The sequence below is a fragment of the Lissotriton vulgaris genome, chromosome 9 (assembly GCF_964263255.1).
Source record: "Lissotriton vulgaris chromosome 9, aLisVul1.2, whole genome shotgun sequence".
NCBI lineage: Eukaryota > Metazoa > Chordata > Amphibia > Caudata > Salamandridae > Lissotriton > Lissotriton vulgaris.
Window position 1 is genome coordinate 23,213,676 of NC_141697.1, and position 12,730 is coordinate 23,226,405.

A 12,730-nucleotide genomic window follows, 5' to 3' on the forward strand; every position below is an offset into this window, starting at 1 on the left:
TGGGGGCCAGGTGTTTCTCAGGCCTTTGAGCCATTTGCACCTCGGCCCCCGGGCGCCCATGCAGCCCAGAAACGGTATTAGTCTTAGCACCTCGCCCACAGCCCTTCACATTCAGGGCATAGTGGGCGAGGAAGAATGGGTCTTGCTGTGGGGGCCTGGTGATGTTTGGAATTTTTTTGTTTTATTTATTTATTTATGCGATTTTATATAGCGTAGACTTTACCCGAAGGTGTCTGAGCGCTTCACACATGGAACAGCAATAATACATGAGGAGAAAAATTACAAGTGCACAAATTACAAAAGCAAACGTTAAGTTACATGAATCAAAAGTGACAATAGTGAGCAACCAAAATACAGGAGGAGCAAACGATACATTACAGGAGGAAAAAGAGATATGTGTGCAGGTTACAAAAGCGTACAAAGTACAAGTAGAGGTATAATACTGCAATTAATGGCAGACACTCCAGCACAAGAACAAACGTTACGTAGGCAATGGTGGCACTTGTGCAAGTATCTAAAGCAAACAAAAGTGAGAGGTAGCAAACAGTGTGTTACAAGAGAAAAGTGACGTGTGCAAGTTACAAAAGGGTACCATAGACAGGTACAAGGGTAATACTACAGTAAATGGTAAATACTCAAACTGCCAGAACACACTGGGAAGGCACTTCCCATGCACCAGCTTCACCTCAGCCTCCCCCTTGGCTACCTTGGATGACCCAGAAAGCTGTGTTTTGTGCTCCCCTGCCAGGACATTTCCCCAAGGCCTGGAGGGTTGATTAATTTACTAATTGCAGGGGCCTTACCTCTGTTCATGTGCTCCTGAGCTGAAGGTCTGGGGAGGGCTAAGTAGGTTAGTAATAGCAGGGGCTTTGCTGCTTTTCATGTGCTCCTGTGCTGAAGGTCTGGGGAGGACTGAGTAGGTTAGTAATAGCAGGGGCTTTGCTGCTCTTCAGGTGCTCCTGTGGCGGAGGGCTGGAATAATTTTGTGACAAAAAGGGGCCTTGCTATTTTTTTTAGTTGCTCAGCATGTAGGCCATCGTCACCTTGGCCCTGTGTCCTGTGCAAGAACAGTATCCTCCCACTTTCATTCCTTGTCTGTGCAAATGGTGTTTCATGAAAGGGCACGCCCCTTGAATGTGGGCCACGCCCCTTAAATATGGGCCACGCACCTTGAATGTGGGCCACTTTTTTCGTCAGTGCCCAGGCCGAATTGTGATCCCAATCCGACCCTGGGCTGGGGTGGGGCCCTTAAGGTCGGGAAGGTGGGGCCACAGAACGTGTATAATATGTGAATGTGACCCTTCGCTCAGCCATACGTTGTGCTTCAGTGAAAAGATACTCCAAGCAGACGTCGGTGGTCGCTTCTCAGCGCCATCACTCCATCTTTTGTCCTCGGCTGTGACTTGTCCGGAACTCTCAGAATCCAAGCCTTGAGGGGGCGGTTGTGCTTCCGCAGAAGGAGCCCCTCCCGGGAAAGCGTCCATTAAGACTCCGAGTTTATTTTCTTTTCTTGTTCCCGGTCCTGGGTCTTTCTTGCACCCTCATCAGTGTCTGCGCGACTAATCCCCCTTTACCAGAAGTTCCTGTTTGCGACCACTAGAGGGCGGCGCTGTGTTGTGGATCACAAATTGGAAAACGAGACTTTCAGATCGCCGCTCTGCTCTGCGCGCTGAGCCGGAAGAGCATTTCACGCTGGAAACCAGCGCGAACGACACCCGCGGCGCGCATGTGCGCCGCCATTTTATTTGACCATCTCTGCTTCTCCTCTTGCTGCTGGGCCTGTTTATCTATCTCTCTTAATCCTCCCCATCTGATAGTTGTCCCAACTATCAAACCATCATTTAAGCCTTTTTTAATCACTGGGTGTCTTTTTTTGTGGGTATTTTGTTTCTGCCTGTGCTTTTTAAACTTTTTTTGTGACTTTTTCTACGTTGTTTTTTTTCTTGTTTTTGCTTTCCTTGTGTGACTGTCCTCCTCCTCTTGTTCCACTTCCACATTTATAGTATCTCCCATGGCAGAAGCAGGCAGCATTCTGCCATGTGGGCGCCGGCGCCGTTCTGGGGTGCAGCCTCGCCCCATTTATACTGAGGCGGAGTTGGCTGCCCTCATTTTTTGGGTTCAGCGCCACCTCCCCTCCATGTTGGCAGCAGGTGGCAAACCTGGGAGAGGATATGCCCAGCAGGAGCGTAAGCTGCTTTGGGGGAGAGTGCGTCGATGCGTGCGTGGCAGTACAGGGGTGAAGCGCACAACGGACCAGCTGATGCGCCGCTGGACTGACATTATCACTAGGGAACAGGACCTGCTCGACTTTCTTGGTGTCGAGGTTGTGGGGCTTGGTAAGTAATCATTATTTTTTGTTTTCTAAAAGTTCGATTGTTTTTCTTTTTTTTTTCTTTTTTTTCTTTTTTTCACTTAGCATGATGGCCACACACTCAAAGGTAAGTTACAGTTATGTTACGTGATGTGGTTGACTTATAAATATATATATATTTGTGAGCCTATTTATGAGGCTGTTTCCATCGCTCTTGCAGCACTCAAACCGTAAGACAGATTTATAAACCCACGCAGAGCCACTTTGCATGCTCCAAATGGCTCCAAATATATGGAGTAACGAAAGGCAGCGCAAATCGCTGCATTGCGTTACTTTGCCCTGAGAAGTCGTTCTATGGGCACGACGTGGGCAGTCCCATGGTTTGTGACCTAGTTGCTAGGACACCCCCGCGCCGCACGGCCACCAGCTGCTGCGTGCGCCTCCCTGCCCGTGTGCCCCACTGCCTCGCTGCCGTCTCGTGACCACGCCCCCTGCCTCAGAGCAGCGTGGTCCGTGCTCGCTCGTCCTGCCTGTTGTTTTTGCCGTCCTGTTTGTAATTGTTGTATTTTTTGCCCATCTGTATTGCCTGTATTTTCTGTCCGGTTTGGTAATTTGTCATCTCCTTCCTGTGTAGCCTTTTGTTGTGACCCCCGTCCTCCCTCCCCGCTTCCAGCCACCGCCGATTACCCCGCCCCTTTTTCTTCTGTACCCTCCCCGCTCTCGCCTCTCAGCTGCTCCGCCCCCCCGCGCACTTCGCCATATATGGCGACTGTTAGAACTGGCTATTTCTGGTAGGCTAAGGCTGACGCCGAAGCCAGGCAGAAACCACCATTCTAGTCAGGGCAAGGAAGTCACACGCCAAGATAACCTCTGCTCACCCCCTTGGTAGCTTGGCACAAGCAGTAAGGCTAAACTCGGAGGCAATGTGTAAAGCATTTGCGCCAGCGCACAACAGCAACAACATACTAGGCACACCACAAAAGGAACTCCACACAAGGTTATTATAAAAATAACTTTTGTATTGTAAAAACACATCAGATAAAATCACACATATACATTGTGCCAACTGGCACAGGCAATATTCACAGGGATTATGTACACAAGACAGGGCCACAAGGGCCACTGTCATATTCAGATATAGCACTTCTAGATAAAATGTAGAATATAAAATCACTTCTAGAATGAAATAGTAAAACATAAAATGGTAATCACAAAGATAACAACCAGTAACCACTGGTAACAGGAACCAGGACCTTACTAGGACCACCTGTACTAAGAAAGAAGAACCACCTAAGTATCACACAGCATTAGGGGTCTAAGAAAGAATACATTACTCATGATGCAATAAACCTACATTCAGAGGAGTAGAAAAGACAACCACCTAAGAATAACCACATTTAGGGGCATAAACCAGAACACCTTACCCATGATGCATGAACACATTCAGAGGAGTAATAAGGAGAAACACATGATGACTAAACATTCAGAGGTGTTAAGAATAGAGCACATGATGCAATAAAATACATTCAGGGGTGCAGCGCAAGAAGACACATGATGACTAAACATTCAGAGGTGCAGCGCATGGAAAGGAAGACACATAATGCATAAACATTCAGAGGTGCCTAATATAAGTCAATAGCGCAAAAACACACAGTAGGCAATTACTATTTAAAAGCATAGAAATCGCATTGCGCCTACACCACATAAGCCACTACCTGTGGCAGTCCCTAGGCCAACTGGCCTTGTTGGGGCAAGGATGCCCTGGGTCCAAAGTCAGGGCGCGCTGCCATGCAGCGCCAGTCCAAAGTACAAAAAAAGCCTAAACGTGGCAGGTGCCCACAAAGTGCTGGGCACCTGGGCATCGCAATAAAATAAACTGCGACAGGGTCCTCACTGACCCTTGGGCGCAAACTGCGCCATGCTGGAGCCACACAGGCTCTGGGACACATACACTGTGCACGTTGGAGCCACACAGGCTCTGGCCAACACTGGTCAAACGTTGGAGCCACACAGGCTCTTAAAAACACATATGGCCCCTCTGAGCCACACAGGCTCTCTCAGCGTTGGGGCGACCCACTGCCATCCGGGGCCGCCCTGACTCTCCATTTACTTCACCAAAGGTCCCCCAGAGCCTCTCAGGGCTCTAAATACAATAAAATGGGGCGAGGGAGCCTCTCCGGGCTCTGTGCACGTTGGGGCGACCCACTGCCAACCGGGGCCGCCCATGAAGCCTTCATGGCTTCCTTCTCGCACTCTGTGTAACGTTGGGGCGGCCCACTGCCATCTGGGGCCGCCCTTGAAGCCTTCGTGGCTTCTCTCTCTTGAGCGCGAGCTCGCGCTACTGCGGGGGAGGGGCGGACACCGACAACGTGTCCCGGCGCCCCTCCCCTGCTCTGCCCCACTCCAGCCCGGCCCCAGCCCAGACTCACCGGGCCTCGGGGCGGCTCCTCCGGACGGCGGCTCTTCTTCTGGCCAGCGCGGGGCTTCTCTTCCACCACGGAGCCCCGCCGGCCCGCTCCGCCGTTCTCGGCCGCTTCTCCTCTCGCCGGCCTCCTCCTCAGATGCCGCCGGGCTCCCTCAGCTCACGGGAGCCCGGCCGACCCGCCGCAGTACGTCCTCTTCTCTCCCCCGGGCAGCTTCTCTCCTCTCGGGCTGCGGGGGCGGGACTTCCGGCCGGCCGCGCTGGGATTGGCCGGCCGGCCATCCACTTCCGGGTCGCTGCGGGCAGCGCAGCGGCCCTTCTCCTTTAGGCAGGCAGGCGGGGAGGCATTTTAAAATATCGGCAATACCGGCGTGGGCAGCCGAAGTTGGATAAAAAAGTAAGAATAAGCGAGGTGGGCACTCGCCAGGCTGGCAAAGCGCTCCTCAGCGCTAGAATCAAAAATAAAGCGCTCGAAAGCGCTATGGGCAATAAAGCGCTCCCAAAGCGCTAGAACAAAAAGTACAAAGGGTCCTTCCAGAAATGCAGCTCCACCATGCTGCACAAAGGTCCAGAGAGTCCCAGGGGGCAAAGCAAAGTCCCCCCATCAGCCCAGCAAGGCAGAGGGGTCCCCCAGGAGTCCAGGAAAGTCCATCAGGTGCCCAGGGCTGGGCAGAGCCAGGGATTCCCCTGAGCTCAAGCAGCAGCAGCCCCTGGCAGATTCAAGTTGAAAACAAGAACATTTTGGAAGGGGATACAACCCCTTTTTATACAGTGCAAAACCTTTGAAGTTCTTTGAAGTCCTTTGAAGCAGGCAGTGTGAGAACCAGCTGGACTGGTTTAGAGGGAAGTCCCCTTCAGTATCAGGGACAGAGGTGTCAGTCGCCCAGCGGGAGGTGGAGCCAGCTTTGTAGTTACACAGGAACAGCCCTTCACTATCAGGTGCCATCTCCTCCCACTTCCCTGGCAGCAGATGCTGCCTTTCATCCATGGGCTGACTTCAGACAACCTCCTGGGCTCTCCAGCCCCTGTCATCCTCAAACCAGACAGTCAATCCACAAGCAGGCCCATGCACTCTGGGCCAGGCTCACCAGCCAATCACACGCTAGCAACAACCTACACAAATATGCCAACTTCCAAAAGTAGGACTTCTAGACTAGACACAGCCATGCTGCATACATCATTTTGCAGCATTCATTCTCACGAGTTCTCTCATACCAAACTCGCCCCTGCACTCCCCACGCATCAGGAACTACCATGGGCATACATATTCCCCATTCATTCCTATGAGAGGGCAGGTCACTCACCATTCATCCACAGAGAGCTCAAGCACTTTACACTGTACCACAGTGAAAAAGTGCGCAGAGGCCTAAAATCACAAATACCAGGTTCCATAAATAGGCTAGGAAAACGCAAAAAGTCTAGGGGTGAACCTGCCTAATGGGCCGGGTCCAACACAACCCCCTTCCAGCCAAAACGCAGGGTAGACCAATCACACCACTGATGGGCTTCACTGCTTTGGGCGACAAAACCACGGACACGGCCTTGCACAGCAGGGACACCGTCCAGTTTTGCGCCACTCTGAACCTACATGGTTTCCTCCAAATAATAACTCTCTGACTCAACTAGGGTACCCCACTGGTACACACTAGTCATCCACAGCCAAGACCAGGCCATAGGCCATCCAAATCACAGGTCCTAACTAATCCACAGAGTGGGGGGTAGTAACCCCTGGCACACAATAGCCATGCTCCACTCTCTCTCTCAGTGTAGCTATAACCACCACTGATCCAACAACCTAGGGACCATACCCTCAGGCTGACCAGAGGTCACGGGCAAGAATGCCCTACCCTACCTCTACTTCTGGGTTTCCGCACCCTCACAGAAAAGCACTTCACCAGAACACAATTCTCCTACCAGATCAGGACCTCACTCCATCACTGGTCTACCACCTGGAAACTATTTCACTTCTGAGGTACAAAGCACACAGCACAGTTCCTCTTCAAGCAGGTGGGGGGACACAGCACACAGCAAAGCCCCCTTTCCTCTACCTTAGTGAAAACAACAAACTGCAGGTGAGCCCCAGAACACACAGCAAGGGCAGCCCCCTCAGTCTCTTCAGCTGATCCACTTTGGTAGAGATTCCTCTTGACCTAGAAGTTTCCTAATCTCCCAACCTAAGATCTAAACCCTCAGGTTACACCGGGGTCAGAAGTAAGGACACCGTCCCTCTGCACCCCCTTCCAGTATCAGTATGTCTCAGGCTAGACAGAGCACACGCCAGCGGCGTATCAGCGACACATTTTCCTCCAGTACTCCTTCCAGGTCAGGCCACACCCCAACCTGGCTTTCCCCCCTCCTCGGGGAACGACCTCCAGAGGCCCCACAAATGGTCAAGCACTCTAGACAGTCAAATGCTCAGCGAGCCAGGACTTCTGCAACCTCCACTTAGGAGCGGTACTGCCCAACACTAGGACCGCCGGAGTTCTGGTTACAGACACTCCCCGTCCTCTAGACACAGGAAGATCCTCCTCAAATGACCTATGTACAGCTTAGGCCCCTGACCTGGCGCTCCCTTAAGGAACCCTCCAGGCCCTGAGATAGGGTTTCAGGCCAACGTGGGACACACCGTCCCACACTCACTCCGCCTCCACTGAGACAGGGCGTGAGCCCCTACACCCCTACCATACTACTGGGACCAAGCTGGGTTACACATGAACCTCTTCCCCTTTACAGGATCATCAGATACACAAGCCACTCCTTTTGGAACCACTCCCTAATGCCTCTGCAAGACATCTAGCACACCGCCAGACATCCACCTTCTTATCCAGTGCCTCTGCAGAACCTCCTGCACACCACCAGAGGTACACCTCTCATGCAAGCTCTTTAACAAAAAGAAAACTCACACCAACTCCTCCAGTTCAGCACATCACTCATTCGCACACTCCCCCCCCTCGGACTGGTAAGGCAGTTTCCACCACCCCTGATCACTCAACCTGACCACACGTGACACAGGTACCAAACTCTGGGAGCGGGGAATGGGAATTAACACACTGGACACATTAAAGCTGCCACCACTGGATCCTACCACACTGGGGAATCCAGACACACACACTACACTCAAGGAACAACCACCCTCCTGAGCTAGTCATTTCTCCTCACATTCCCTCTCTTCCATCTACCCACACAGGGACAGGATTTTGGGATTGGACACTGGACCCAGCAAGGGATTCCTAATCTATGGGAACCTCCCCCTCTACTGGCGTCCCGCCCTGTCACTTTCTCTCATCTGCCACTAAACATAAAGCGCGGAAACACATTTGAAAATGACACTCTTGAGGAAAAAAATCAAAAACAATAATCCCAAACATGTGACTATCTGAAAAAAAACAATTGCAGAGTTTTGTAATGTAGCCAGTTGTCGCTATGGCACTGCGCAAACACAAGTCCAAAATCCCACCGCTGCCACCAATGTTAGAACTGGCTATTTCTGGTAGGCTAAGGCTGACGCCGAAGCCAGGCAGAAACCACCATTCTAGTCAGGGCAAGGAAGTCACACGCCAAGATAACCTCTGCTCACCCCCTTGGTAGCTTGGCACAAGCAGTAAGGCTAAACTCGGAGGCAATGTGTAAAGCATTTGCGCCAGCGCACAACAGCAACAACATACTAGGCACACCACAGATGAGACTCCACACAAGGTTATTATAAAAATAACTTTTGTATTGTAAAAACACATCAGATAAAATCACACATATACATTGTGCCAACTGGCACAGGCAATATTCACAGGGATTATGTACACAAGACAGGGCCACAAGGGCCACTGTCATATTCAGATATAGCACTTCTAGATAAAATGTAGAATATAAAATCACTTCTAGAATGAAATAGTAAAACATAAAATGGTAATCACAAAGATAACAACCAGTAACCACTGGTAACAGGAACCAGGACCTTACTAGGACCACCTGTACTAAGAAAGAAGAACCACCTAAGTATCACACAGCATTAGGGGTCTAAGAAAGAATACATTACTCATGATGCAATAAACCTACATTCAGAGGAGTAGAAAAGACAACCACCTAAGAATAACCACATTTAGGGGCATAAACCAGAACACCTTACCCATGATGCATGAACACATTCAGAGGAGTAATAAGGAGAAACACATGATGACTAAACATTCAGAGGTGTTAAGAATAGAGCACATGATGCAATAAAATACATTCAGGGGTGCAGCGCAAGAAGACACATGATGACTAACCATTCAGAGGTGCAGCGCATGGAAAGGGAGACACATGATGCAGTAACACATTCAGAGGTGTTAAGAATAGGGCACATGATGCAATAAAATACATTCAGGGGTGCAGCGCAAGAAGACACATGATGACTAAACATTCAGAGGTGCAGCGCATGGAAAGGAAGACACATAATGCATAAACATTCAGAGGTGCCTAATATAAGTCAATAGCGCAAAAACACACAGTAGGCAATTACTATTTAAAAGCATAGAAATCGCATTGCGCCTACACCACATAAGCCACTACCTGTGGCAGTCCCTAGGCCAACTGGCCTTGTTGGGGCAAGGATGCCCTGGGTCCAAAGTCAGGGCGCGCTGCCATGCAGCGCCAGTCCAAAGTACAAAAAAAGCCTAAACGTGGCAGGTGCCCACAAAGTGCTGGGCACCTGGGCATCGCAATAAAATAAACTGCGACAGGGTCCTCACTGACCCTTGGGCGCAAACTGCGCCATGCTGGAGCCACACAGGCTCTGGGACACATACACTGTGCACGTTGGAGCCACACAGGCTCTGGCCAACACTGGTCAAACGTTGGAGCCACACAGGCTCTTAAAAACACATATGGCCCCTCTGAGCCACACAGGCTCTCTCAGCGTTGGGGCGACCCACTGCCATCCGGGGCCGCCCTGACTCTCCATTTACTTCACCAAATGTCCCCCAGAGCCTCTCAGGGCTCTAAATACAATAAAATGGTGCGAGGGAGCCTCTCCGGGCTCTGTGCACGTTGGGGCGACCCACTGCCAACCGGGGCCGCCCATGAAGCCTTCATGGCTTCCTTCTCGCACTCTGTGTAACGTTGGGGCGGCCCACTGCCATCTGGGGCCGCCCTTGAAGCCTTCGTGGCTTCTCTCTCTTGAGCGCGAGCTCGCGCTACTGCGGGGGAGGGGCGGACACCGACAACGTGTCCCGGCGCCCCTCCCCTGCTCTGCCCCACTCCAGCCCGGCCCCAGCCCAGACTCACCGGGCCTCGGGGCGGCTCCTCCGGACGGCGGCTCTTCTTCTGGCCAGCGCGGGGCTTCTCTTCCACCACGGAGCCCCGCCGGCCCGCTCCGCCGTTCTCGGCCGCTTCTCCTCTCGCCGGCCTCCTCCTCAGATGCCGCCGGGCTCCCTCAGCTCACGGGAGCCCGGCCGACCCGCCGCAGTACGTCCTCTTCTCTCCCCCGGGCAGCTTCTCTCCTCTCGGGCTGCGGGGGCGGGACTTCCGGCCGGCCGCGCTGGGATTGGCCGGCCGGCCATCCACTTCCGGGTCGCTGCGGGCAGCGCAGCGGCCCTTCTCCTTTAGGCAGGCAGGCGGGGAGGCATTTTAAAATATCGGCAATACCGGCGTGGGCAGCCGAAGTTGGATAAAAAAGTAAGAATAAGCGAGGTGGGCACTCGCCAGGCTGGCAAAGCGCTCCTCAGCGCTAGAATCAAAAATAAAGCGCTCGAAAGCGCTATGGGCAATAAAGCGCTCCCAAAGCGCTAGAACAAAAAGTACAAAGGGTCCTTCCAGAAATGCAGCTCCACCATGCTGCACAAAGGTCCAGAGAGTCCCAGGGGGCAAAGCAAAGTCCCCCCATCAGCCCAGCAAGGCAGAGGGGTCCCCCAGGAGTCCAGGAAAGTCCATCAGGTGCCCAGGGCTGGGCAGAGCCAGGGATTCCCCTGAGCTCAAGCAGCAGCAGCCCCTGGCAGATTCAAGTTGAAAACAAGAACATTTTGGAAGGGGATACAACCCCTTTTTATACAGTGCAAAACCTTTGAAGTTCTTTGAAGTCCTTTGAAGCAGGCAGTGTGAGAACCAGCTGGACTGGTTTAGAGGGAAGTCCCCTTCAGTATCAGGGACAGAGGTGTCAGTCGCCCAGCGGGAGGTGGAGCCAGCTTTGTAGTTACACAGGAACAGCCCTTCACTATCAGGTGCCATCTCCTCCCACTTCCCTGGCAGCAGATGCTGCCTTTCATCCATGGGCTGACTTCAGACAACCTCCTGGGCTCTCCAGCCCCTGTCATCCTCAAACCAGACAGTCAATCCACAAGCAGGCCCATGCACTCTGGGCCAGGCTCACCAGCCAATCACACGCTAGCAACAACCTACACAAATATGCCAACTTCCAAAAGTAGGACTTCTAGACTAGACACAGCCATGCTGCATACATCATTTTGCAGCATTCATTCTCACGAGTTCTCTCATACCAAACTCGCCCCTGCACTCCCCACGCATCAGGAACTACCATGGGCATACATATTCCCCATTCATTCCTATGAGAGGGCAGGTCACTCACCATTCATCCACAGAGAGCTCAAGCACTTTACACTGTACCACAGTGAAAAAGTGCGCAGAGGCCTAAAATCACAAATACCAGGTTCCATAAATAGGCTAGGAAAACGCAAAAAGTCTAGGGGTGAACCTGCCTAATGGGCCGGGTCCAACAGCGACCGTGCGAACGCGCAGCGGTCACGCGCAGCGGGCGCGCCGATTGTGCGCCGAAGGCGCGCCAAAGGTAAGCCCGTCTACGCCCGTCCGCGCCTGGACCGCGCCCAGTGCCAGGACCCCTGGCCCACGAGGACCCCGACCGACCCGCCTGACGTACACCGCCGCCACCCTCATCGCACTCAACACCGGCCGAATCCCTGGATGCTACCGAGCCACCCCACGACGCACCCACGGACCCTTCAGCTGCCACGCCTGCAAGTTCACCTGCATCTGGACCTGCCTCGCACCAGCACCCACCAAGACGAACACCAGCAGCACCCACCTCAAGTGCATCCTGCTCAACACCCGCTCCGTCCACAGACACGCCATCGAACTCTGGAACCTCCTCGACACCACAGCTCCAGACGTTGCCTTCCTCACGGAGACCTGGATGAACGCCTCTTCAGCTCCCGACATCGCCATCGCCATCCCAGAGGGCTACAAGATCACCCGGAGGGATCGCACCGCCAACCAGATGGGAGGAGGCATCGCCATCATCCACAGGAACACCATCCGTCTCACGACCAGCACCGACAACACCCTGACCACCGCCGAACACCTGCATTTCCAGATCCACACCGACCCGAAGACCACCCTCAGAGGCACCCTGATCTACCGACCTCCGGGACCACGCACCCAATTCAGCGAGGACATCGCCGACTTCGTCAGCCCGCATGCCCTCCCCTCCGCCGACTACATCCTCCTGGGGGACCTCAACTTCCACCTGGAGAACAACAACGACCGCAACACCAGCACCCTGCTCGACAACCTCGCCAATCTTGGACTCAAGCAGCTGGTGTCCACCCCCACCCACCTCGCCGGACACACACTCGACGCAGTCTTCTCATCCAGCACAGACATCGACTTCAGCCACGCCACAGAGCTTCAATGGACGGACCACAGCTGCGTCCACTTCACCTTCAAAAGAACGACGACCCACCACCACCAACAACAGACCGCCCGCAGAAGCTGGAACAAGATCACAGCCGACCAACTCGCCACCTCCCTGAGCCAGCACCCTCCGGCCAGCTCAGCGAACCCCAGCCAAGCCGCCGAAAACCTCACGAAGTGGATCAGCAACTTCGCGGACGAGCTCGCCCCGCTGAGGACCCCGCCCAGCAGACCCGGCAGCAAGAAAGCCCCATGGTTCACCGACGAACTCAAGAGCTCCAAGAAGAACTGCCGAGCCCTCGAGAAAGTCTTGAGAATGGAACCAACACCAGACAACATGACCACCTTCAAGCTCGCCA

General features: G+C 53.2%; 1 protein-coding gene across 1 annotated transcript in view; it reads left to right on the forward strand.

Annotated features, from left to right (window-relative positions):
- Positions 1-2,258: 2,258 nt before the first annotated feature.
- LOC147689551 (uncharacterized) overlaps positions 2,259-12,730 on the forward strand; it is a 31,524-nt gene continuing 21,052 nt past the window's right edge. The window contains exon 1 of the mRNA XM_086936562.1: positions 2,259-2,336. Within this exon, the coding sequence (XP_086792688.1) occupies positions 2,261-2,336 (76 nt within the window). The 5' untranslated portion in view covers positions 2,259-2,260. The remainder of the gene's footprint in view (positions 2,337-12,730) is intronic.